Source organism: Cervus canadensis, chromosome 4, assembly GCF_019320065.1.
Source record: "Cervus canadensis isolate Bull #8, Minnesota chromosome 4, ASM1932006v1, whole genome shotgun sequence".
NCBI classification, from domain to species: Eukaryota; Metazoa; Chordata; class Mammalia; order Artiodactyla; family Cervidae; genus Cervus; species Cervus canadensis.
Genome location: NC_057389.1, coordinates 47,248,739 through 47,274,836, shown reverse-complemented (window position 1 = coordinate 47,274,836; position 26,098 = coordinate 47,248,739). Strand labels below are relative to the sequence as shown.

General features: G+C 53.7%; 1 protein-coding gene across 8 annotated transcripts in view; it reads left to right on the top strand.

Moving 5' to 3' along the window:
- Positions 1 to 26,098, top strand: part of TCOF1 (treacle ribosome biogenesis factor 1) — a 38,126-nt gene that overhangs the window by 8,024 nt on the left and 4,004 nt on the right. For 2 of the 8 annotated variants that reach the window (XM_043464964.1, XM_043464963.1), the window contains exons 4-23: positions 205 to 278; positions 1,112 to 1,298; positions 1,912 to 1,985; positions 3,683 to 3,913; positions 4,734 to 4,943; positions 5,141 to 5,371; positions 5,499 to 5,699; positions 5,796 to 5,978; positions 6,149 to 6,403; positions 6,492 to 6,686; positions 11,504 to 11,641; positions 11,834 to 12,019; positions 12,149 to 12,355; positions 15,230 to 15,340; positions 19,546 to 19,729; positions 20,968 to 21,104; positions 22,815 to 22,919; positions 23,348 to 23,585; positions 24,071 to 24,153; positions 24,680 to 24,860. In XM_043464964.1, the coding sequence (XP_043320899.1) occupies positions 205 to 278; positions 1,112 to 1,298; positions 1,912 to 1,985; positions 3,683 to 3,913; positions 4,734 to 4,943; positions 5,141 to 5,371; positions 5,499 to 5,699; positions 5,796 to 5,978; positions 6,149 to 6,403; positions 6,492 to 6,686; positions 11,504 to 11,641; positions 11,834 to 12,019; positions 12,149 to 12,355; positions 15,230 to 15,340; positions 19,546 to 19,729; positions 20,968 to 21,104; positions 22,815 to 22,919; positions 23,348 to 23,585; positions 24,071 to 24,153; positions 24,680 to 24,860 (3,411 nt within the window). Of the gene's footprint in view, positions 1 to 204; positions 279 to 1,111; positions 1,299 to 1,911; positions 1,986 to 3,682; positions 3,914 to 4,733; positions 4,944 to 5,140; positions 5,372 to 5,498; positions 5,700 to 5,795; positions 5,979 to 6,148; positions 6,404 to 6,491; positions 6,687 to 11,503; positions 11,642 to 11,833; positions 12,020 to 12,148; positions 12,356 to 15,229; positions 15,341 to 19,545; positions 19,730 to 20,967; positions 21,105 to 22,814; positions 22,920 to 23,347; positions 23,586 to 24,070; positions 24,154 to 24,679; positions 24,861 to 26,098 lie in introns of those variants that run through there. The other 6 variants (XM_043464965.1, XM_043464966.1, XM_043464967.1 and 3 more) reach the window with 6 other exon arrangements.

Sequence of the window (26,098 nt, the reverse complement as noted above, 5' to 3'; positions counted from 1 at the left end):
ACTTTCATGTCGCCACTCTCCCCTCTTGCTCCTGGGGGATGTGGTTGAGCACTACCGAGCCCTTCCTCAGTCCAGGCGCAGCCTCAAATCTCATGCCAACACCAGGCAGCCATACAAATTGAATTGTTAGGTGAGCTGTAAACCTTTCTTCTTCCCTGCGAAAAGGCTGGTCTGGCTCACCCAACGGGTATTTGTGTCTTGCAGCCCCGAAACTAGCAGCTACCAACTCCTCAGTCACAGGGACAGTTTCGTCTTCAAGTGTGAAAGAAAAAGCCAAGGTGAGTGGGACCATCTACCAGACTGTCACCCATGGGCGGTGAAGTGCCCTGTAGGATACATTCCCTGGCATCAGAGAAGGATTGGGTTGTGGGTAATTGCCTAACTTGGATTCAGATCTCAGTCACCAGCTGTGTGATCATGGTGTGTCCCATTCACCTCTTCGGGCCTCAGGTTTTTGTCTGTAACATGGCGATGATGCCTACTGCTGTGAGCCATTGGGCACCTTACATACCTGGGGTAGACGGCTCCTTTCCTCCTCTGGCCCTGCATTCAGCTCTGGCCCTGCATTCAGCTCTTCACTCAGAGAGTCATTCCCAATACAGTTATGTTCCAGGTACTACGTGAGGCAGTGGAGACACCATAGCAAACAAGACACTTGTGGCTTTGAAAGCTCGAGAAACATTTTCTAGACTGGAAACTACTTGGAAGGCAGAATATCATTTTCTGGTCATCCACAAAGCAGTGTCTCAGACATGTTAAGGACTGTGTCCCTGATACTGACTGGAGCATTAGCAAAAAATATGTAGAAATAATCACGAGGCCATGATAACATCTACAATAAATTGCTACTTACTGCTTAGCAAAACTGCTGTGTCCTAAGAACTGTAATTCAGTTCACACCTCTGCGAGGGGAAGTACCGTTTTCAGCGCCTTCCTTGACTGGCCACAGGTTGGTGATGAATCCATAACTTCGAAGATGAAGAAACAGAGGCTTACGGAGGTCGTGCGCCCGAGCTCACGGGTCTGAGAAGTGGCGGAGGTGGGAGCCGAAGTGGTCTGTGCTCTTCTCCACCTGACCGTACCCAGTGTCTGTCACTCCTGTTCTCTGTAGGCAAAGACCACGAAAGCCAGCAAGACAGTGAACTCCACGACACACCCTGCCCCTGGAAAGGCAGTGGCCCACCTCCTCGCTGGGAAGTCACCCCAGAAGACGACAGGGCCCTCAGCAAATGCTGTCTTGGTGTCAGAAACCGAGGAGGAGGGCAGCGTGTCAGCCCTGAAAACCGCCACCATGCCTGGTAAGGAGCCCCGACCTCTAGGGCCAGGCCCCAAGGGCAGGCTGGGGAGGCAGACCTGGTCACTGCTTTGTCAGGCCCCCGGGACATTCTGGAATTCAGGCGGTTGTCTCCATGACGGCGAGGACCCCCGCCTCAGGCCACTTTCCCCTCCCCTGGGTGAGAGAGAATCTGCTGCAGGGACACCTCAGGCTATGCTGAGGGAGTGTGAGCAGCCGGCGTGGGGTTGGAGCATTTTCTGGTTTATTGCTCTTGGGTGGGTACCAGCGCCCTCCACAGAGGCTTAGAGGCTAAGCCGAGAGGCCTGGGTTTGCCTCTATATCGCATGTAAAATAGGCATTTGCCCTGCCTGCTGCCCTGTGATGGGGGAAGGAGGTTTTCTAAGCCCCCAGGTGCTGGCGCTTGTGTGTTAGGACCTATTGTTACACCTCTTACCAGGCCCTCAGCTGTGCAGGGGCAGGGGGGAGTGTGGGATGCACCTCAGCTGTTCGTCTTCCACGCGGGGAGGAGGCAGTACTCATACCTGGCCCTGAGTAATTGGCGTGGAGGGTGCCAACGAGAGGCAGGCGGGTCTATAAAGGGTTGGCCCTCAGTCCTCTCCTTGTTTATCCCTCAGGAATGGCATCCGCCGACCAGGCTGACAGCTCCAGTGAGGATACCACCAGCTCGAGCGATGAGACAGACTTGGAGGTAATTGTCCCCGACCCTCAGAGCAGCCCTCTGCAAACCTCTAACCCTCCCGGGGCCTGGCCAGGGGCCTCACCTCCCAGTGGTACCTCTCCCCGTTCAGTGGGTGTTTTGGGGTGACCAGGAGCTGGAAGGCTGAGCCCTGGGCAGGTTGGGAGCCAGAGTTTCACTGTGCTCTGGGCAGGAAGAGGGCCTGGAGTTGGTGGGGGGAGACGCCATCCTACCTGTGAGGTGGGGGCAGACTTTCTGGGAGAGGTGGCAGGGGACCAGGGCCTGACGCACAGGGGGCTCCCCGGCGCGGGCCTGTCAGGGCGTGAGTGTTCGAGCAGGAAAAGCTGCACAAGCGAAGGCCGTGGGGTCAGGCGCATGGCCGTCTGGGGTCAGGCTACTGAGGGGGTTCTGGGTCTGCTGGTGAGTGCTGGGTCTCAGCACCGGCCTGAGGAAGTCCGTGGCCTTGTCTCTTCTGTGAAGCGTGACCTGGAGTCCCTGCAGGTTATTCCTTAGTGTGCACCTTCCGAGTGGTAGGCAGGGTTCCTGCTGCCGTGGGGGAGTGAAAGGGACCCTCAGAAATCTAACTGCAGTGGTGATGGTTAGTATGAATGGAAAATGTAGAAAGCCGTGAGGAGCAGTAACAGGAATGTGATGTGGGCAGAGGGACAGCATGGGCAAGGATGGACACACAGCAGATTTGGTGCTTTTCAGGAACAGTGAGCCACAATTTCATGAATGAAGGGGAAAGTGATGTAAGATGAAGTCTGAGGTAGGCAGGGGCCAGATCCGTGCCTGACCATGAGGACCACTGAGAGAAGTTTGGGTTTAGTCCTGGGGGCCGTGGGAAACCATTGCAGGGTTACAGGCACACAGGTGAGATGGCCTGATTTATGGTTCCACAACATCGCTGGTTGTGGCCTGGGTTGGAGGACGGTGCTTCATAAATGCAGTGAGATGGTTGAGGGGGCTATTGGAGTAATACTGGCGGGAGATGCTGAAGGCTGGCACCAGGGCAGCCAGCAGAGAGGTGGGGAGAGAGAACAATAGGATTCTGGGATCAAATTGACCTGGCACCCACAGTGCTTCCTACCTTACCTTCCCACCTCAACCAGTAACCCCTGAAGATGCAGGCCTAACTGCGGGCTGCCTCTCACATTCCATCCCACCTTTGGGCCCTAGTTACAGCCAGCTATAAAGGCACCCTGGGCTTCCATCTCCAGGCTCTGTCAAGGGAAGGGGCACACACCTGGCCCTGGAAGCCAGCAGCCAAACATGTAGCTTCAGTGGGCCAGAGCCCAGAGAGGGAGGGAGTGTGCCCCAGGAATCCGGGCAGGCTGGTGCCAAGACTAGAGTTCAGGTCCTGGCCTCTTGGCCCTTGTAGCTACCATGATCAGATCCTGTGTTAGTATTTGGAGGGGTAGACAAGTATGAGCTGTCCTGCTTGAGAGAGGCTGCCCCTCCACTGAGCCCTGTGTGCCAGGTGGTATAAAGGAGGCTGGTGGTTGAGAGCTCTGCCCCTTACTATCAGCGTTAGTGGTTTAACCCCTCTGAGCCTCTTGTCTTTTTCTGGAAAATGGGTGTAAAGATGGTATCTTAGGGAGTTGTTTGAGAACCAGATGATATTAAGAGAGAGCTTTATAGACAATGAAGCATCTTACACTCCTCAGTGGTAGACAGGGTGATTCTCTGATCCCATGCTCTTGTTCCAGGTGAAAGCCGCAGTAAAACCACTGCAGGTCAGATCCTCAGCCGCTGCAGTCAAGGAGTCTCCGAGAAAAAGTGCAGCCCCAACCCCAGGGAAGGCAGGGGTTGTGACACCCCAAGTCAAAGGCAGTGCTGTGACCCCAGCCAGCAGGGCCAAGAAGCCAGAAGAGGTCTCAGAGAGCAGCGAGGAGTCCGACGAGAGTGAGGAGGAGGCCCCTGCGGGGACACCCAGTCAGGTGAGGCCCAAGGGAGGCCTGCTCTTCCGGTGCCAGGGCAGCTGTGTAAAGAACACCTCCCCTGCCAGAGGACACTGGCCCTGGAGTTTGGGGAGAGGGAGGCGGGGCTCTGGGAGTTGAAGGGCAAGGGCACCTGATTTTGCTTCAGCTGCTTCTGGAAATTGCCCTTCCTGCCCAAAGGGAAGAACCCTGCCCAGTTCCCCCTTCACCTCCATTCCCCTGTCTAGTAAACAGGCTGCTGTCTTTGTCCCGGCTGGTCCTGCTGTGAAGGGACTTGAGAAGTCTTAGTTACCTGGCCCTCTGGCTTCTCAGGCCAAATCATGGCTTGTTAGCAAATAGGAGTCCAGCTCTAGTCCATCTGCTAGAATCCCCTTCTTGCGTGGGTGGCCAGAGCTGCAGCTGGGCATGTCCTGAGGGAAAACCAGAGGCACTGGGAAACTGTTGGAGTCAGAGAGCAGCAAGGATGAGGGGTCAGACTGGTGGTAAAAGGCCCTTAGAGCCCTGAGCCTGCCCAGGTGAGGAGCCTATCCACCCTGGCCATCATGGAAAACTGGTATAAGGAACTGGTATCTTATCTGGTGCCCAGGGGATGAGGCATTGGTGGTGAGGTGAGATGGACGGGGGTGTGAGGGCCCCAGGAATGAGGAGATATGGCCATCTGGCTGGTCAGTCACACTGGCTGGAGTGTCAGTCAAAGCAGGGAGTAGGGAGAGAAGCAAGGAGTCTCGTGAGCCTCACTAAGGGCTCAGGCTTTATTCTTAAGACATTGCAAGAGAGTTTTCAGAAAGAAATGAACAAACCATGCTTTCTCTTTTACCAGGTGAAGGCCTTGGAGAAAACCGTCCCAATCAAAGTTGCTCCTAGTCCTGCCAAGGGGACCCCTGGGAAAGGGGCCACCCCAGCACCCCCTGGGAAGGCAGGGCCCTCAGCCACCCAGGCCATGACGGGGAAGCCAGAGGAGGACTCGGAGAGCAGCAGCCAGGAGTCAGACAGCGAGGAGGAGACACAAGCTGTTAAGAGCCCAGTGCAGGTGGGACCTGGAGAAAGGATCCCGGAGCTGGCACCCCACCCCAGGAGGCCTTCTGAGGGCTTATTCTCCCGCTCCACATGCCCCGGTCATGCACAGGGCCATGTGGTGTCTGGTGTCTTCGACCCCATCTGCTCTCCTGTGTTCCTCGAGTCCACCGTCTGGGCTCTCTCCCCAATTCTGTTTCTCTCTCTCTCCAGGCAAAGCCCTCTGGGAAGATCCCCCAGGTTAAAGCCACCTCCTCAGCACCCACCCAGGTGCTTTCCCCTAAGAAAGGGGCCCCTCCAGCACCCCCTGGCAAGGCAGGGCCTGCAGCCACCCAGCCCAGGAAGCAGGAGGAGGAGAGCAGCAGCAGTAGCAGCAGCAGCGAGCAATCGGACAGCGAGGGCGAGGCGTCCACGGCCGTGCGGCAGACTACAGGCCTGGCTCAGGTGAGGCTGGAGGATGCTCAGCCCAGCCCTGGGAGTCGCCTGCAGAGACCCTGTCACCCTCCTCACCTCCTGTCTTACCTCACACGGTCCCCACTAAGCTTCCCGTCCTGTCCTCTGTCACTCCCAGGCAAAGCCCTTGGAGAAAAACTCTCAGGTCAGAGCTGCCTCAGCCACGGGTGCGGGACCCTCGGCGAAGGGTGCGGTCCCAGCGCTCCCTCAGAAGGCAAGGGTGGCCGCCCAGGACGGGAAGCAGGAGGACTCAGAGAGCAGCAGTGAGGAGGAATCAGACAGCGAGGAGGAGGTGCAGACGGCAGGGACCTCAACCCAGGTGAGTCCTCTGCCTGCGAGGTTCATCTCTCCTGCTCAGTGCCGGAAGCCCCCTCCCTGGACCGGGTGAGCCTCTCATCTCTGTGTCTCGCTGTAGGCACAGTCCTCTGGGAAAGCCCTCCAGGTCAGACCTGCCTCAGGTCCCGCCAAGGGGCCCCCTCAGAAGGCCAGGCCTGCAACCACCCAGGTCAAGGTCGAAAGGGCTGAGGAAGACTCGGAGAGCAGTGAGGAGGAGTCAGACAGTGAGGATGAAGCTCCTGTAGCCAAGACTCCAGCCCAGGTAGGGTCTTGGGAGGGGCGGCTACACGGCCTGCCTCTGAACTGCCCCCCGCCAACCAGTCAGCTCCACGGGGGGCTGTGGGGAGGGATGGCAGTGAGCTCCAGCCCTGGGCACATGGGGGCTCTGAGTCCATGATCCTTCTCAAGCTTCTGAATTATGTGTCCCCTCAGGCAAAATCAGCAGTGAAAACTTCTCAGATCAAGGCCTCCCCAAAGAAGGGCACCCCCATTACACCCGCATCTGCCAGGGTCCCCCCAGTGCAAGTTGGCACCCCAGCCCCCCGGACAGCAGCAACAGTGAGTACACCCACCTGCGCATCATCCCCAGCCGTAGTCAGGCGCACCCAGAAGCCGGGGGAGGACTCTTCAAGCAGCGAGGAGTCCGAGAGCGAGGAGGAGACAGCTCCTGCTGCCGCAGGGGGACAGGTGAGGCCAAGTTCACTTGGCTGGGTTGGGGCCGGCCCCCATGGGTCCTTGGGCCCCTATGATAGGCCTCTCTTCTGTGTTATTCCAGATGAAGTCTGTAGGGAAGAGCCTCCCAGTGAAAGCTGCCTCAGCACCCACCAAGGGGCCCTCAGGGAAAGGGGCCACCCCAGGGCCCCTTGGGAAGGCAGGACCCGCAGTGGCACAGGTCAAGACTGAGGTGCAGGAAGACTCAGAGAGCAGTGAGGAGTCAGACAATGAGGAAGCGGCCGCAACTCCCACACAGGTGAGGCCTGGGACGGGGCTGAGGATGGGCTAACCTGGGCTGCCTTTGCCCCACCTGGGTATGCAGAAGCCTGAGCGGCACCCTCAGCTCAGCCTCATTCTGCACTTTCCACTCATCTCCTCTGCCCGTAAGAGCTGCAGGGTCAAGCTCCAGGGTCTCCTTCATCGCCTTTTGAGCTCCCACTGAGGTTTCTTTTTACACCAGCTCTGTTGAGTACTCCATCGACCAGGTTCCATCCCGTCTGGGGCTCCTTTGGCCCTGGCTCTCATGGTTCCCAGCCTAGATGGGGGACGGATATGTCCACAGATTGTATCAGCATGTATAACAGGGTTGAGATGGAGGGTGTGTGCCTAGGCCAGCAGAGCATGGCAGATGATGATATCTAGGGCTTTTGCAGGAAAGCAGATCTCTTGGATGAAGTGGCACCTGAACTGTGGGCTGAAAGAGTTGGCCAGGTGATGTGAAGTTTTCCAGGCAGAGAAACTAGCTTGTACGAGAGCCAGGAGAGTGCCTGGCTTTTTGAGTTCCCCAAGCAGAGCGTTCTGGTGGGATCACTAGGGGAGACCATGTCAATGGGAAGTGGTGGGAATTTTGGAGCTGGGCTGCCTGGGTTCAAGTCCCAGCTCCATGTCCTAGCAAGTGCTACAATCCATCAGGGCCTCTGTTTATTCTTCTGTAAGTTGGAAATTGACCTGCACAGAGTTGAATTTGATGAGCTCTCACCTGCCACATCTAGCCAAGGGGCTTGCACACAGCAAGTTCTCATCCATCTCCCTGAGGGAGCAGACTCAAGAGTTGTCTTCCAGACCGGCAAAGCAGGGAGAAGTGAAGATAGCTCACTCCCTGCTCACTCACCCACCCACCGTTTATTATTTTTAATTGTCGCTCTTTTTTTCACTAACCACTCATGTTAGTCATTTCTTGTTTCCCTGTACCAGAGTACACATTTCTGTGAATTTTTTTTGTCTTGCTCTCACTGTTATCTTGTGAGACCCAAGGTCCCGTAATTCCTTTACTGAAATTTTAAGCTATTCTTGGCCTTCCCAGAGTCTCAGCTCAATAGGCTCCTATCCTGTTTTTCCATGCTATAGAGACATTCCAGACCAGTGCCTTCAAAGTTTCATTGTGCTGATCACTTAAGTACTAGTCTTCGCATTTGAGCCTTCCACCTGTCCCATGAGACAGTGTTCATTTGCTTTGGTTTCTGGACAAAGAAATTGGAGCATAGAGGAGTTGTTTGGTGATTTGATCCAGCCCCACCAGCCCCTGACTCCAAAGCCTTTCCCACTTCCTTCTACTAAGGTTTTGTTTGTTTTGTTTTTTTGGCCAAGATGCATTGCAGGGTTTTAGTTCCCCAACCAGGGATCAGACTCATGCCATTGGAATAGAAGTTCAGTGTCTTAACCAGTGGATCGCTAGGGAAGTCCCTTTCTGTTACATTTTTACCACAACTTTTCCAGCCACAGAAATAGTCATATTTTGGGGCATTATGTTCTCCTGGGTTGAAAAAGAGCAGCCAATCCCTCTGCAGGGGCCTAGCCTTATAACCTGGTGCTCTGTCAGACGAAACTGCCTTTCCTAGCTTCAAGAGGTCTGACAAGCCTCTGCTAAAACAAGCAGGACTAACAAGAGGAGTCTAACTGGCCAACTTCTTTTCGTTACCTTCATCCAGGGATGCAGATAATAACTGCCTCTGTTGTGAGGTTATTATGAGGATTAAATGAGACAATACTTGTATGGCCTCACCCTCAGTGCCATATATATTAACTGGTTTCTAATCAGTATTTCTAATCATTGTTCTCAGCATTGCTGAGGTCAGAAATTGATCTGCTCAGAGATACCCACCCAGCCAGCTGGAAGTAAAGCGTCCACTGAGGAAACTGAAGTTCAAAACAAACAAATTAACAAGTCAGGATGGGTTCTGGAAAACCAAATGTGCCAAAGACTCAGAAAGGAGATAATTCATGATTTAAATGCTGTGAAAAGAAAGATAGCCCTGGTGTGAGAAAGGCAGGGGAGAGATGTTTAGTCAGTGTTTGATGAATGGCTGAATAAGTAGTGTGGTGCCTTATGGGCCTGAATTTGTGACGTATATGATCTTATGTCCTATGACATTGTTATACTTGCTTATCGGTTCTAGTGACTTTTGTAGATTCCTTAGGATTTTCTATATACAGATCATGCCTTCAAATTAAGGACAGTTTTACTTTTTCCTTTCTAATCTAGGTAACTTTTATTTCTTTTTCTTGCCTTATTGGACTGGCTAGAACCTCCAATAAAATGTTGAATAGTAGTGGTAAGAGCAGACATCCTTGTCTTATTTTTAATCTTAAAAATAAAGCATTCAGTTGTGTGATGTTAGCTCTAAGTTTTTCATAGATGCTTCTGATCAGATTGAGGAAGTTTCCTTCTATTTCTAATTTGTTGAGAGTTCCTATCATGAATTGGAGTTAGTTTTTGTCAAGTGCTTCTTCTTTATGAAAGTGATTTTTTTTTTCTATTGTTAATATGTATGACATTAGTTGTTTTGGGGGTATTAAATCAATCTTTCATTCTTGGAATAAGTCCATCTTGGTCTGAGTGCATTCTCCTTTTTATTTGTTGCTGAGTTTGGTTTGCGAATCATTTGTGAGGATTTTTGTGTCTTGTGTTTACAAAGAATATTGGTCTGTAGTTTCCTTGTGATATCTTTGCCTGGCTTTGGTATTGTGTGATCCTGCCTCATAAAACCTCTTTTATCAGAGTTTGTGTTGCACTGGTATTATTTCTTTTCTTCACGCAATTCAAATTCATAAGTAAAGCCATCTGGACCTGGCCTTTTTGTGTATGTGGGTGAAGATTTTTAATGACTCAGTCAGTTTCTCTAATTGATGTTGGTGTATTCAGATTTTTTTCCTCTTGAATTAAGTTTATATTTTGTACCTTTTAATACTTCTGTGCAGTTAATAATTTGTGCCATTCTATAAACTTGTCCATTTTCATCTCAGTTGTATAGTTGATTAGCTTAAGTTTGTCCATAACATTCCTCTATATCCTTTTACTATCCATAGGATCTGTAGTGATGTCCTGCTTTCTTTCATAATTTTTGGTAATTTGTGTCTTCTGTCCTATTACTTGGTTACTTTACCTAAAGAATTACAAATTTCATTCTTTTCACAGGAATAACTTTTGGCTTCATTGATTTTTTTTTTTTTCTCTTATTTTCCTGTTTTCTTTTTCATTAATTTCCAATGATCTTTATTATTTCTTCCCTCACTTTGAGTTTGATTTGCTCTTCATTTTCTAGCCTTTTAAGATGGAAACTTAGATTTTTTTTTTTTATTTTAGATTTTTCTTTCTAATTTAAACATTTAACACAATAAATTTCCCTCTGAGGGCTGTATTAGCTTTGTCCCATGAATTTTAAAGTACTGTATTTTTAATTTTATTCTTTGAGCCATGGATTATTAAGAAGTGTGTTGGGACTTCCCTGGTGGTCCAATGGCTGAGACTCTACACTCCCAATGCAGGGGGCTTGGGTTCAATCCCTGGTCAAAGAACTAGATCCTCCATGCTGCAGCTGAGATGCAGTGCAGCCAAGTAAATATCTTTAAAAAACAGTGGGTTGAGGGACTTCCCTGGCAGTCCGGTGGTTAAAACTGTGTGCTTCCACTGCAGGGAGGCTGGTTCAATCCCAGGTTAAGAAACTAAGATCTCCCATGTTATGCAACGTGGCCACACACCAGGAAAAAAAAAAAAGGGTGGGCTAATTTCTAAATGTATGGAATTAATACAGGTTTGTTTTTGTTGATGATTTTTAATTTAATTCTGTTGTGGCTATAGAATATATTTTGTGTGATTTCAATCCTTTTAAACTTACTGACTTTTTAGGGCAACTTAGACATGGTGTCTTTTGTTTTTGTAAGTCTATGTCAAAGACGTTACTCCCCTCTGATAATTTGAGTTCTGTGCTGATTAGCCCCTTTTCTTCATCACACATAGGCTATGCTTTAGACTGTTTTCTTTATTCAATTCATGAATGTTAATTTCACTCGGTCTTATATAAATGAGGGAAGCTAAATTATGGGGCATACCTCTGCTCAGATGACATCTCTGAATGAGATGGGCCTTGAGATGCTGCCAAATCCCTCATCCTATTTCACGTTAGCAAGGTTTCCTTTCACACTCTTATTAAGGATTTTGCTCTTTGTTGCTGTTGTGTTTCTAGGTCTGTATTTGCTGGAGACACTGATAAACTTTTAGGGGATTCCTTGGATATCAGTTAAGGTTAGGGTTAAGCTGAAGAAAACCTCAGACAACAGTGGTTTTCCTTTTTGTTCTGCCATCCTGAGTACCTGGCTTCTACCTGATAGACTAAGATGGCTGCTTGAGCTCCAGCTATTGCCTCAGTATTCCAGGCAGCAGGAAGGAAGAAGACAAATCTACATGAGTAAGAAAGTCAAATGTATGCTTGACTTACATTCGTTAGCTAATCACATGGCCACCTAGCTGAAAGGGAGCCTGGAAAACCTTTGTTCAGGGTAGTCTTATGCTTAGCTAACTCGAAGAAAAAGTGCTCACAACAGTAATGAGTTTGAGTGCTTATTGTGTGCCAGCACTGTGTTAAACACTGTGATATCTCACGTTTTGTCCTCACCCTTCCTCATTCCCATTTTACAGAGGAAGAAAGTGAGGCCCAGTGACATCAAATGATTTGTCCAGGTTCATACAGGTGTTATTGGAGGAGTCAGAATCCAGATTCCGGCATCTGACTCCAGAATTGGCATTCTTGGCTCATTGCTTACATCCTTTACATAATTAATTCCCTTTTCTTCCAGGTGAAGACTTCAGTGAAAACCCCTCAGACCAAAGCCAACCCTTCTGCCACCAGAGTGGCTTCAGCCAAAGCGGCAGCACCAGCTCCTGGAAAGGAGACCCTTGCTGTTGCTCAAGCCAAAGTGGGGTCCCCAGCCAAGGCAAGTAGGACCAGAGCCAAAAGAGGTGCCGGGGTGGAATGGAAGGGAGGACCACGCAATGGTCCTAGCCTGGACAAGGGTTCTGCACAGGTGGGAGTGACCTCCCCAGAGTTGTGCCCTGGCTGGGGTTTCACCTAAAGGGAACAGTGCTTTCCTCTTTCCTCTTAATACCATTCCCGCCTCCCGATTCAGGTAAAACCGCCAGCGAGAGCCCCCCAGAGCAGCGCCGTCTCTGGGAGGGGCCAGGCGTCTGTGCCGGCTGTGGGGAAGGCAGTGGCTGCAACAGCCCAGGCCCAGCCGGGGCCTGTCAGGGGCTCACAGGAGGACTCGGAGAGCAGTGAGGAGGAGTCGGACAGTGAGGGAGAGGCGCCTGCTCAGGTGAGGCCCCGGGGGGCGGAGAGCAGCCCCGTGGTTGTCCTCTGGGCCAGGAGCCACCCGCAGCACAGCTGCACGTGCCCCAGCCGTCTCCCATCCCCCCCTTTCCTGATCCTGTTTCTCTCACTCCAGGCGAAGCCCTCAGGAAAGACCCCCCAGGTCAGAACTGCCTCAGCCCCCACCAAGGCATCCCCCAAGAAAGGGGCTACCCCGGTACCCCCTGGGAAGGCAGGACCCCTAGCCGCCCAGGCCAGGAGGCAGGAGGAGGACTCGGAGAGCAGCAGCGAGGAGGAGTCGGACAGTGACGGGGACGCGCCAGCAGCTGCACCTTCAGCCCAGGTGAGGCCTCCCGAGGAAGCAGCTGTGGTGCCAGGCCTCCAAGCTACCGCCACCTACTCCCATGTCAAAACTTGGGTTCAGGGCCAAGTGAGGAAGCAAGACCAGATTTAGGCTCTGACTCCAGGGACCTTTCCCCCTGCTGCTGTCTCCCATGTTTCCTTAGGTAAAACCTCCTGTAAACAACCCCCCCCCCACGCCCTCAGCGAAACCAGGGCCTCCCCAATAAAAGGTGGCTTTGGTACTCCCATATCTACCAAGGCCTCCACGATGCTAATGGGCCCACCAGCCCCATGGGAGGCCAGGCAAGGCCCTCAAGGATGTCCCAGTCAGAGAACCAGGAGGGGGCTTCGATGTGGTGTAGGTACCATGAGGCCCTGGGGAGTAGGAGGAAGCCACATCCCTCACCCTGTTGTCCTGTAGGTAACGGGGCCTAGGGCCTCCTGTTGGTATGTGTGTGTCTCAGAGAGAGTTCTTCTAGCTCAGTGTGAAGCCTGGGGAATGGGGAGAAAGAAGGAATGAGGACCCGACTTTTATCTGGATGATTCTTCCTCTGTCTGCTTGCAGGAGTGGCTACAATGTGTAGTTCAGGGTGACAGACTCCAGGACTCACAGGGCTCAGACATGTGGAGGAAATGACCTGAGTGGTACAGGCCTAGTGGAGGTGATAGACGGCAGCTGACATGAAGCCTTGGTGTCAGGAGAGACCGAGGGAGTGGTGGCAACAAGGGCAAACTAGAACGATGGTCCCTCTCGGCTCCAGCCAGTTGTGACCTTATGGACATGTGTGGCCAGATCTTCCATTCCTTAAGGGAAGCTGGCAATCCCTGCTCCAGGCTGAGCTCTAATCCCTCCTAGATTTGTATTTTCTTCACAAGTAAAGAAGCACCAAGAGGTGTAAGTGCTCATAGCACTAACCTCTCTGCCTTCGGTGTAGCAGATCAACTACTGAGTGTGTTGTCTTGTTGATAGAGATGAAGGCATGAAAGACGTTGGCCGTGCCCTCAAGGAACTTGTAGTCTGTAGGGTAAGACAAGGTGACGGGGTTACCGGAGCATGTTCTGGTAGTGCTTCTTCTGATGGAGCTGGGAAAATGAGTGTCTGAGAGGCTGGATGAGATGATTGAGCTGAGCTTGGAGGAAGACCTGGGGTTCTCTAGACACTGAAGTGGAGACAGGGAAGAGATGGGAGAGTGTGGAAAGGAGAGGGGTTGTGAAGTCAGATGGGCTCAGCAAAGGCCAGCTGTCCTGCAGGCAGCAGTCACTTCTAGTTGCTTGTTACCAATAATATCTATGGGAGCCTAAATGCCAGACTGAGACACAAGGGTCCTAGCCGTGTTTTGGACCATGAAACTTTTTGTAAAGTTTTAATCAGGTTTATTGTATCAGTCAGGACATCTTAATCTGCAAGAGAAAACAAGAGCTACTTCATAAGCGCTCAGATGGATCTTAGGGGGATTGATTATCTCAGGGCATGAAGTTTCATGGTAGGGCTTCTGTGAAGGTGGTCCCTTCAGCCTAGCATCATTGGTGACTCAGATTTCTTCTGTCTCCATGTTTTATCTGCCTCATTGTCACAGCAGGGCTGCAGCATCTCCTAAAGAGAAAAATCCTCCAGTTGACTTCCCCTCCACTTAGCTCCTTGACCAGATCTAAGGCATGTGGTCTACCTGTCCTCTGCCATCCCCACCCAAAAAAAAATGCCACACATTGATGAGGGGCCTGCAGTTCCTACGATTGCCTGGGAGAAAGGGCCACCCTCTCCAAAGCCTGTGGTGGGGCTCGCCAGGACAGAGTCAGGGTTCTGTTAGCAAGGGAGACACGGGGACTTGGCTGTTGCAGTGTGCACTGTAGTCGACCCAGTAAAAGATTTGGAAGTGCACACCCAAATCAGGATCTTCTAGCTTTTCTTAAGAAATTGGAGACTCCAGGGACTTCCCCAGTGGTCCAGTGGCTAAGACTCTGTGCTCCCAGTGCTGGGGCCTGGGTTCAACCTGTGGTCAGGGAACTAGATCCCACATGCAGCAACTAAGACCCAGTATAGCCAAATAATTAATTCTGTGCATGCTAAGTCGCTCAGTCATGTCCAACTCTTTGCGACTCCATGGACTGTAGCCCGCCAGGCTCCTCTGTCCATGGGATTCTCCAGGCAAGGATACCGGAGTAGGTTCCATGCCCTCCTCCAAGGGATCTTCCCGACCCAAGGATCAAACCCATGTCTCAAGTCTCCTGCATTGGCAAGTGCATTCAAGAAACTGGAGGCCCTAGCAGTTTGGTCCTGCTTTTCTGAGTGGTAAAAATTGGACCTTCACACCAACAGGGAGGCACAGAGCTGCCCTCTGCCCTGGCCTGGGCCCCCCTCCACCACCAGCACCTTTCAGTTTAGTCCCTGCTCTAGGTCCTCCTCTGGCTCCTGACTGCCATCGCCAGCCAGCCCCCTCGTTTATTCGTGGGCTGGCAGGAGAGGATAACAGCTGGTTGAACTGCTCTCGACCGGCTCCTTCTTTTAGCTGGGGATGTGACAGCCAGATGTGAGCTGTGCTGGGGCCTCTAGCTCACCCCTGCCACCTGTCCCGGGCTGCCGTCACCTCTCATTCAGATGCCTGGCCAGCTGCCCGCCAGCCCTTGGGTTTTAGTGGTACCTGACTCACACACCCCTTTCATGGCTGGAGTCAGCTCTGGGGGGAGGATAGGCAGCGTGGAGGCCTGTGTTCCCGGTGTCTGTGGGGCATGCTGGCCACCCCGCCACACACGCTGTGGGTAAAGGGCGTCATGCTATCTTCCCGGGAGAGTGAGGATCGTTGCTCGCTGGCCTCTCAGCTGTGCTTCCTCTCAGCTAACAAATGCCCCCTTGCCCACCATGTTCTTGTCCTCTCAGAAAGAGGGTAGCTCCAAAACTGCCACAAGCAAGACCCTGGCCTCCGCATCCCTGGAGAAGAAAGCAGAGGAGTCCTCAACCAGCAGTGACGAGGACCTACCGTCAAGCCAGGTAGGCCGGGCCTGTCCCTGAGGCTGCTTAGGCTAAGAGCTGGGCAGATGGGCCTGGGAGACGGCGGGGCGGGGGCGGGGGGCATGGGGAGGGCAGGTCTGTCCCACTTACAGCGCTTCCCGAGCCCTTTCTTTTTTTTAACACTTTCATCTCCACAATAACCCTGGGAGGCAGGAAGCAGAGCCTGCCAAAGGAGGGTCAGAGTTGGCTCCCACCTCCGAGGCGCGGATACACAGCATGCCGCCTGACAGGGAGGGCCTGTTACTGCAGGAGGCATGTGGTGTGCCAGGAATCGAGGCCCAACAAGCTGGAGTGATCGCCCCGAACTCTTATGACCCCTAAGAAGCCCGGGAAGAGGCAGGCACTGGGCCCTGGTTCCATGTATACCCTACTTCCTGTTGGGACCCAGGAGCCTTCTCTGCAGGGTCTGTCAGAGCCCCGCGGGCCTGGTCCCAGACCTCGCTCAGGAAGCTGCGGCCCATCTCCACACGCTGCCAGCCATCCTCCCCTGGCTCTACCCCTGAGGGCGGGACCAAGCCCCCCTGTCTCCCCAGCTCCAGAGGCTTGCTAGCATTCACCTGGCAGGTGTCTGAGTTTCTGTGTGAACCCCAGGCCTTTCCCACAGCCGGCACTGCCCTTTGTCCTCACCTAGCCCCAAGGTACTAGAAGCCAGGCCCCTCAGAGATGCCGGAGTCCCCAACCGTCAGATGAGTGGGGTCTCCCTATCCAGCTCCCCTTAAATATCATATCATACACTGATTAGTCCATCAGTAGGGTCAGGTGTCATGCACACCCATGGTGTTGGGGTGCTCACTGTCTTACTCTTCTAACCTAGGCTATTGAGAGAAACTGTGAACAACTCCGTCTACCATTGGCCACTTCTTGAGTGCCAAGGACTATGCTAGTCCCCATTTTCATTTTTCTGTTTAATCCCCAGACCAGCCCTATGAGGAAAGGTGCTTCTTTTTATTACCATTTTGAGGAGGAAGGAATGAATAAGTCCAGAGAAGTTGGATAAGCTGCCCTGGCGTCACATGGTTGTCATAAGGGGACAGACCTGGCGTCAGAACCCAGGCTGCCCATACTCTGCTCGCTCCCTGGCCCTGCCCTGACACTCCCCTCCCTGTGGCAGGAAGACAGCGGGGCTCGGGCCCTGCCCTCGGGCTCTCCAAGGAGCCTTTTGGAGCCTGCCTCCTTCTGTGTGCAGGATCTAAACAGCTGGGAGGGAGGGGGCCGCTTTGCCCTTCTCTGCGGGGGTGGACTAACACAATTAAAATGAACATCATGCTTAAACTGAACCATTTAATTGGTACGTTAGTCCTCAAGGTTTTGGAGTCCCTGTTAGCAAAGAAAAAGAAAAAACAGTCAGCACTTTGTGCATCCCCCGGAAGGATTCAGGGAAGACGGCACAGCCTGGGGGAGCTGCAGCCTCCTCCCAACTTTGGGGTTTTTTAGCTCCTTAATCCCCAGCTCTCTAATTATGATTATTATCATTATTATGCATTTATCAAGCACTTCTCTACTGATGAGTTTCACTGTTTTTATTATTAGCCCATCACTGAGAGTAAGGGATTGATACCAGGGTGGTGGGCAGAGCCCCAGGCTGGGAGGCAGAGAGGGGCTGTGGGTCCATTCCCAGGTCCCCTCACTGTGCCTCAGTCTCCGCCGCTGCAGGGGTTGGGCTTACCCCTTTGCTCTCAAAGACAGATCAGGGGATGGTCCCTGCGCGGCTCAGCCTTGTTGTGCAGGCATTAATCCCAGGCCAGAGTCTGTGCCAGGCCTAGGGTAGGTACCAAATTTAACAGGCAAGACCCTGCCTTTAGAGTTTCAGGTTGAGTTGGAGAGAAATAAGAGACCTCTAAGAAGCTGAAGCTAAGGTGTTAAATCAGAGATCTAAGGTCTAGCATGGTTGATCCTAAGAGTTCCTGTCTGGTGCCTGGAGAACCAGCTTCCAGCCCTGGCTCTGACACCAGTTTGCTGGTTACCCTGTGTGAGGCCACTGGCCCTCTCAACCCCTGGGGTGAGACTCCCTGAGGGCTGGTGAACCATGGAGGCTCTGGGCCACATGCCCAGGAGTGGGATTTTTCAGCTCCCTCAGGTGTGGGCCTAGGATGTGTGACCACTCCAGACAGTCCTGGGCGAGGCCTCAGAAGTGCTGCCTCCCATGGCTTGGGTCCCCCGTGTTTGTGTGCCTTGTCCCCGGGGTCAGCAGGCTAGGCCAGTCTGCCCCCCACCCCCGCCATGGCCTGAACGAGGGCACTCTTGTGGTGCACTCAGCTGTGACTTCTAGAAGGCCACTGGGCTTGGTCCTACAGGCACTGACCCCTGCAGTAGAAAGGGACCCTGTGTGTTCCCTCTGCGCCCTCACTGCCCAGCACCTACAGGGGCAGAGTGGGGGTCCAGCCAGGTGTTCAGGCTGCTTCCACTTCAGTGAGTCTTTTCCTGACCCACCCCAGAAAGAAGGTCCTTGTCACCCCATGTGTATCGTGCTTTGTGGTTTGCGAAGCAGACCAGAAGCTCTTTGGTGAGAGAGCCCAGACTGGATTACTAAGAGCCCTTCCAGCAGGTGGGAGAATGAGGCTCACGAATCTCAGGGGCTGGGCCACACAGCGAGGTCGTGGCAGAGATGGGGTCAGAAGTGTGTTCCACGTACCCCCTTTGAACCCTCTCTCCCATCCAGGGCTCCGTGGGCCCCCCACCCCCACCCCCAGCTCAGAGGCGGGGCCGGCAGCGTGGGCAGGTAGAGCAGGGTGGAGGCTTCTGCCGAGGAGCTGCTTTTAATATCCCAGACGCTATTGTTTGCCTCAGTGGGTTCTCTGCCTCTCTTCTCCCCGACAATCTGTTCCTCTGTCTTCTCACATATATATAGATCCCCCCTCCCTCAACTGAAAGCCTTCTCCCACTTCCATCCTTCTCTCTTTCATCACGTGGGAAGGAAGTCTCTGGAAGTGGCAGATCAGAGCGGCTGTGGGGGAGGCTGTTTGGCAGGGGTAGGCAGGGCCCGGGCCCAGCAGAGCTTCCCCCTCGGGCGGGCCCCTTTCTGCTTTCCATTTCATGTTGCCTTTCCTGCAGCAACCTGGAGGATGCGGAGTCAGTCCCAGTGGGGTGGCAGAGACCTGGGTTCCAGACCATGGCCATGGGCAGCTCCCTCCTGCTCTCCTGCTGCCCTCTGTCTCCCTGTGGGGTCGGGGTGGGGGCAGAACTCAGACCAGACCTGACCTCTGGGGAGTGGAACGTAGGCTCCCCAGGTGTCCTTCTATGCGGTGGGCACGTTCACTGGCGCTGCGGTTCCCAGACGTCCGCCAAGAGTCCACAGGGAGTGTTACTTTTTTCTCTTTTTTTCCAGTGTCTTACTGGAAAATGCAGAGCATGCCCCAAGCTAGAACAGTGTAGAGTCGCCAGTCACCATCCCAGCTTTGGTAGCTCTGGACTTGTGACCAGTCTTGGTTCATCCACATCTTCACTCTCTTCCCCAACACCACTAGATTCCTCCTTTTTTTTTTTTTTTTAAAAGCACAATCACTAAAAAGTTGGCCCACCTAGTCAGCGTCCCCATTTCCCCGGTTGCCTAATGACGTTTTCTGTATCTGGTCAAATAGGAATCTAGATAAAAGCCACCGGCTACATTGGGTCCCTTTGGTCTTAGTTGGTTTTCCCTGAGCAGTTTACCTGTTGAAGATCCTGGGCCTGTGTAGTTTGGGTTGCTGCATATCCTGGCCACATTCCTGCATCCTGGCAGCATCCGAGTCTTGGGCATGGGGGCAACTAGACTGTGAACAGCCCCCTGGGCGAACCGTCAGGCAGCTGACGGGGCATTGCTCAGAACGCCCCGCACAGCAGGTGTGTGTCTCTGAAGTCAGCGAGAGGAAGGAGGCTGACCTCCACATTCTGGGCCTGACTCGGCTTCAGTTAGGCTGTGTGACCTTGGGCAACTCTCTCCCCACTCTCAGGACTTGTGGTTTTCCCATCTGTGTGATGGAGCTGATACTGCTGATCTCAGGGGTTCCTCTGAGGGTCGGGTGGGCTCCTGTGAGCTCTGAGATGCTGTGCAGGGTCTTGGTGGGTGCCTGGGCTGGGAGTGAGTTGGCAGAGTCTGGGAGCTCTCTGGAACCCTTGCCTTGTAACACCCTCCCCTACCTACCTTCCCTTTCCCCTGGCCAAGCTGTTAATCACTGGGGGGGTGTGTTTTGTTTTTGTTTTTCAAGGTGATTAAAACCCCTCTGATTTTTGTCGACCCTAATCGTAGTCCAGCTGGCCCAGCTGCTACCCCCGCCCAAGCACAGGCTACAGGCACCCCGAGGAAGGCTCAGGCCTCGGAGAGCACAGCCAGGAGCTCCTCTGAGAGCGAGGATGAGGATGTGATCCCCGCTACACAGTGCCTGACTCCTGGTGAGCACGGGCCACCCTGCAGGGCTGACTTCCTGGCTGCAGCTGCCAGGCCTGTGCACACATCCATTGAGGTGCCAAAGGGAGAAGACACTGGCTGAGTGTCAGCAAGTAGTTGTTCTGGAGGGGCTTAGGGCAAGGTTTCGACCCTATGTTGGCTCATCCCCATGAGGATCTGGCTTGAGCAATAACTGTGCTAGGGCTTCTCTGTGCGGGCTCCAAAAGGTAGAACCCAGACTAGAGACTGGAAGCTGCACTGACCAGGTTTGTAGTTCAGAAGGAGCCTTGTAACAGCTGGCTGACTGAACTTGGAGAGAGCTGCAGGGTAGTGAGCCTCCCATTCCTGGTGGCATGTAAAGGAGATCAAGTAATCCCTAAACAGAGAGGTGTAGGGAGGAATTTCTGGAGACAGGACCAGATCTGGACTTTCTTTGACTTTTGACAATCTGTGATTCCCACAGTGATAGCAAGAAAATGGGTAATCATTATTGTTGTTGTTACCAGAACACTTTTTGATGAGGATATTAATACCTGATCTTATCGGGTTTATTAAGAAATGCAGATTAGCACAAAAGAAAAAGCATCACTTGTAATCCCACTGTCCAAAATAATCACTGTTAACATTTTACAGCTATTAACTTTACAAAAACCAAAGGTTCACTGTGTATTTTTAGTGAGACCATACTGTACATATGCTCAGTAATCTTGACATGTTGTGATGTTCCGTAGTTACAGCGTGATCCCCGCTGGCTACTGAGTGGTCACCTGGGAATCCTGCAGTTTTTTCAGTCAGTGTCGAGTTGGAGGAAGCTAAGGGTTTTATTTGGGGTGTTGGGCTGTTACAAACAGTGCTGCAGTGAACACATGTGACTGAGCCTCTGCACATGACCAAGGCTTTTCTAAGAGAGAGGGTTTTAAATGCGCAGAGTCGTGTTTGGCTCCAGTGCTCTGCCTGTCATTCAGGAGGAGCGGCTTAGCCAGTGAGGGGGACTGCAGGTGGGGAGGAGCTGAGGAAGAGGCCTGGGGTGTTGCCCACAGCTGCTGTCTCATCTCCTTATAAAACATGGAGACAGTGGCCACTCCTGCCTGGAAGGCTTGGGAGGGGGCTTAAGGGGCTTCTACCACATGGGCCCTGGGCACCACACGAGTTTCCCAGGATGGGCTGATAGAGCGGGTTTTGCTGCTTGGTGGAGGCCACAGGGCTTCTCTGCCCTGACATACCCCTTCCCCCTCCATCTCAGCCACTAGGACCAGCGTGGTGACTGTGCCCACGGCCCCCCCAAAGGCGGCCCTCAGGGCCAGTGTGGTGGGGGCCCCCAGCAGTGAGGACACAAGTCGGGGGTCTGAAGGCAAGAAACAGGAGGCTTCAGCCACTCAGGTACCTGGTGGACAAGGGGTTGCTGACGGGCCAGTGGGCTGAGGGGTCCCCTCCTCAACACCATTTCCCCTCAGGGTTGCTGGGTGGCACTGTAGTTGCTCTCACCTACCCCGTGGAAGCCAGGGCCTTTCCTGGCCTGGCCATAACCCTGATCCGTGTCCCTGAAGGTCAGGAAGCATCCTCTGGCACGTGGCTCCCTGGGCAGAACCAACACGACTCTAGCAGCTTCTCCAACAATATCAGGCTTTAGGTTTGATTTTTCTCTCACGGTTTGCTGTGAACAAAAGTTGCCCTTTGTTAATGTTCATCATAGTGACCAGTAGTGTTCTTCCGAGCCTTCACTATTTTCAGTGCATTTTTATTTCTCTGGTCCTTGCTGGAACCTAAAAACCAAGCAAGGGAGAGTTGATGGCTCGCTGTTCAAACGATGGAACTGAGCGCCACGCCCTCAGCAAGAGGGTTGAGACGTGTCCAGAATCAGGCAGGGTCGGAACCCAGGGCTCCTGGATCCTCGTTCATTGTTTTTGGGGCCCATTGCTTGTGGGGCCATAGCCGTTTGCTTTCCCAAGCCCTTGCACCCGCCCCCGTTTTTCCTGAGATGGCAGGAGCAAGAGCTGGAGAGGCTGAAGCAGAACTTGGGCACCTCCATTCATTGGGGCTCATCACAACCTCCGACCCAAAAGAGCTTCCTGGGAGCATGGTTGCTGAGTGGGTGGCTGGGTTGTGGTCACTGCACCCACCAACCTGCATCCATTTGGCCTTTCAGCCAGCAGATGGTGCTGAGCATCTGTCCATGCTGGGAACTAGGGGTACGGCAGGAAGAAGACAGGGAGGGGCCCTGCCCTCAATGGAATTCCCAAGGCAGGGGACAGCCATTAAGCAAGGAGACCAAGAGTTAAAGTGCTCACCAACTGGTGGGTGCTTTGAAGGGAGTAGTATTGATGTAAGCAAGGAACAGTGGGATGACTTGCCTTAGAAATGATAGGCCGGGGTGGCCTCCCAGAGGAGCCAACGCTGGGGCCAGAGAAGCAGCCAGGTCTGGGCAAGCTGGGGAGCCCTCCAGGCAGGGAAACCCAGGCACAGAAGCCTCTAGGGAAGCACTTGGGGGTGTGAGAGCTGGGAGAAGGTGGGGTAACGGGCAGAGGGGCCAGGCCTCACGGCCCATGGTGAGGGCTGAAGGGGGCCTGGAGATTTTAGCCAGGGATCACACCCAGTTCTCGTTCCGTTCTCTCCTTGGCTGCTGGCAGGCGTGGGAAACAGGAGCGGCACCAGGGAGCCTGTTGAGTCTGTTGCAGCCACTAGTCTAGAGGCTCAGACTCAGTGGTAGGGCCTCCAGGGGGGCCTGAGCCCCTTCCCTCCCCTGGGCTGGGAGCTGTCTGTGGATCCTCTGAGAATGATACAATTAGCTTATTTTCTGCCCAGTCAGTGGCAGTACCCCTTCAACCACCCCTCAGCCCTCCACTCCACCTCCACGTTCCTCTGGCAGCTATGGGTCCCCTCCCGCCCCAGCCAGGCAGGATGTGACCAGGGTGTGGCCTAGATGGCATGCCAAGAACCTAGGAGCCCAGGCCAGGCTCTCACCCACCCATGCAGTGTTAGGCTGAGGCCAGCTCCTGGGTCATGTGTCTGGGCCGGTCCTCTTTCTGGGGGCCCTGGGCAGGGTCCTGTCTGCATGGAGCCAGGCTAGCTCCTCACCTTTGCCTTTCACAGGTGACCAAGAGGAACCTCCCGCTAACACAGGCTGCCCTGAAGGTTCTTGCCCAGAAAGCCAGTGAGGCCCAGCCTCCTGCTGCCAAGACCCCGTCTTCAAGTGGGGTGAGCTGGGGAGCTGGGGGCCAGGCCTCACCCCAGAGGCTATAGTGTTCAGAGACACAGGAGGTAGAAGGCAGGTGCAGGCAGGGACCCCAGTCCCAGCGCCAGCATTTAACTACCCCATGACCTCAGCATATGCATTTACCTTCCTAGGCTTCTACTGTGCATGCCCCCCACCAAAACATTTTTTTTGAGGGATTTTAGTTCCCCAACCAGGGATTGAACCCAGGCCCTTGGCAGTGAAATCCTGGAGTCCTAATCACTGCCAGGGAGTCTCCCACTGCCCATCCTAGAGAGTGGTGGGAGAATTAAATGGGGCTTGTGTGCGGAGCCTCTGGTGGCACCTGGCCCTTCACTGAGATATTCAGTAAGCACCAGATCTTATTTCCTCTAATTTTCCCTTTCCACCCTCTCTCCTGTCCCCGAATCAGACTGACAGTGCTGTGGGAACACTCTCTACGGCGAGTCCCCAGAGCACCCCTACCCCGGCCAGAATGGCCAACAAGCTCAGAAAGCCTGAGGTTCCTGCAGCGCAGCGGGCCACAGCCACTCCCTCGGGGAACCCCACAGCCAAGGCCCCCGCGCCCTCGGATGACAGCAACAGCAGCTCTTCAGGGAGCGAGGACGATGCCGAGGGGTCCCAGGCGGCCCCGTCAGCCCACAGGCCAGGTGAGGCTCCTGGGAGGGGAATGCTGGCGGGCCTGGTGGAGCTCTGGGCTCAGGTCTCTGCTCTGCATCTGCCCATGTTCTGTGACTTTGACCTAGGCATCTCACACAGGACCTCAGTTTACCCAGCTGCACAGCCCTGTGACCAAATTGGTCCACACAACATGAAAAATCTTTTTATTTGACTGTTTGGCCACGCCAAACCTTTTGGGATCAGGCTTCCCTAACTGATCCCCAGAGTCCCAGGACCATACCTCTCTTGGGGATTAGAAGGTTTGGGCATGCAAGTGTCTCACTGGAAATGCCGTGTATAGCAATAGACCATGGAAGGGAGCAATGAGGGGCAGATGATGCCTTAGATCAGAGGGTGAGGCGTGTCAATAGGGACCAGGCCACCTTGGGGCCCTCCTGTTCCCGGAGCGCTCTGGCCTGTCCAGCGGGCAGAGGGAACCTGGGGTTTCCAACAGTTACCTGTGCTTCTCCTGTAGGCCCAGCCCCCTCCAGGAGGGAGACCTTGGTGGAAGAAACCACACCAGAGTCCAGTGACGACGAGGTGGTGGCACCTTCCCAGGTAACTGCAAGGGGAGGGGCTGGCAGTCTCGGGAGCCTTGAGGTGGGAGTCCCAGGCCAGGCTCTCACCCACCATGCAGTTGTAGGCTGAGACCATGCCCTGGGTCATGGGTCTGGGACCAGGCCCGTCCTCTTTCCAGGGGCCCTGGGCAGGGTCCTGTCTGCCTGGCTCCTCTCCTGAGGTCCCACTTCAGCATAAAACTGTGAGAAGCAGACTCTTGGAGTCTATAGAAAGGCTTTACCTTGATTTTAGGTGTTTTCCAGATAAAAACATTCTCTAACAGATAACAGATGGGATTTCTTTTAAGGTTATCATCTGTATGTGGCAAGTGCTAGTGCTTTTCCGTTTGCATCAGCAATAAGTTTCCTTTTTAAGTGCGCCCGTTTAAAATATGTATTAATATAGTAGTGCCGGAGGTACGCACACAGGGCTGATATGCCCACCGCCTAGCTGGCCTGAGGGTCCCGGGGCTGGTCTCCTCTGTGGGCCGTGCACTGCTGGGCTTCTTCACGCTGGGCTTCTTCAGTCTCTCCTGTCAGGTTTTGTGACTCCTGGGCTGACTCCAGCCGGTTCCAAGACTTCAAAGGCCACTCCCAAACCAGATGCCAGCCCCTCTGTTTCCTCTGCTCCGGCCACCAGAGATGCCCCAGAGGGCAAGCAGGAAGTGGAGCCCCAGCAAGCAGCAGGCACCATGTCCCCTAAAACAGGTGAGTCGAGGGCCGCAGGAAGGACACAGCAGGATGTAGAAGAACAAGGCAAGGAGCCCCTTTGCTTCCCTTAGGAGCAGTCCCACCAACATGGTCCTGTCTGCCAGCAGGGCCTCCCCAAGTGAGGTCTAGTACTGCTACATCAGGCCTGGAGGTGCTCGTCAAAAGTGCAGGGGCCTGTACCCTAGAGTCTGGCTCCTGTAGTCTAGGGCTGCCCGGAGGTGGGGTTATCCAGCCCTGTGGGATGCTGGTGCACCTTGTAGGCTGATCCCTACCTTAGAGGAAGTGCACCTTGACTTACAGGCTAGGCCTTGGCGCTCTCTAGCTGTTCCTGTTGACTTTTCTTCCTAATAAGTGGGCTCCTGGTACAGGGTGTAGGTACTTGGGATAGCTCAGACAGAAGATGGGGTCACGTTTGAAGAAGTCTCCTGCACATGGTGAAGACCCCAGGCAAAGGACTGACGTGCTTTGAAGCCTCAGAGAAGCCCATGGCGACTCTGGACCTCGGTACCTTAACCACATAGGGCAGGGGTTGATGGATCCACTGGTGTCACATACAGGAAATGGCACATGTGGAGAAAGTCACGTGGTATTTGGAGGGCAGACTTGAGTGCTCAGGTCACCTGGCCTAGGGTATCAGCCACTGCTGACTGTGCCAGCACTCTGGAACAGGTGTCTCAGAGGGTCTGCCTGGGACAGCTCTCGAGGTTCCCTGGCCTTGGCATTCTAGGGTGTGTGGTAGACAGGAGGCAGAGAAGTGGGTTGCTGAGGCACCCTTTGTTCTCCTTGGCTCCCTTCTCTAGCTGACTCCTGTTCTTGCCACGAAGCACCAGAGGACTAAAGTGGGCCTCCCTCTGCCCACCTCCCCGGCCCCCCGGGGCTCTGGAGCCAGAGCTGCTGCAGGTCCCACTGCACCCTGCAGGGAAAAGCTTTATCCTCCCCACATGGAGCAGGGCCAAGCTACCAGCCCCTCCCAGAGCCCAGGGTGTCGCCACTCTTATGCTGTGAGACCCCAAAGGGACCTGTGAAGTTGGGGCAGTGCCGGGACAGATGCTCAGCTCCCAGTCCTGGGGCCTCTAGCTGCGGCTTGCCCAGTGCTGGGTCAGCAAGAGGAGTCATTGCTCATTTTCTTCCCCAGTGTTCTTCTCTTTGTGAGAGGCGGGTGTGACAAGGAGACATTTTAGAGGGGGCTGTGGAAGGTTTTTTTCACACGTGTAGTCAGCACACAATTATCAAAG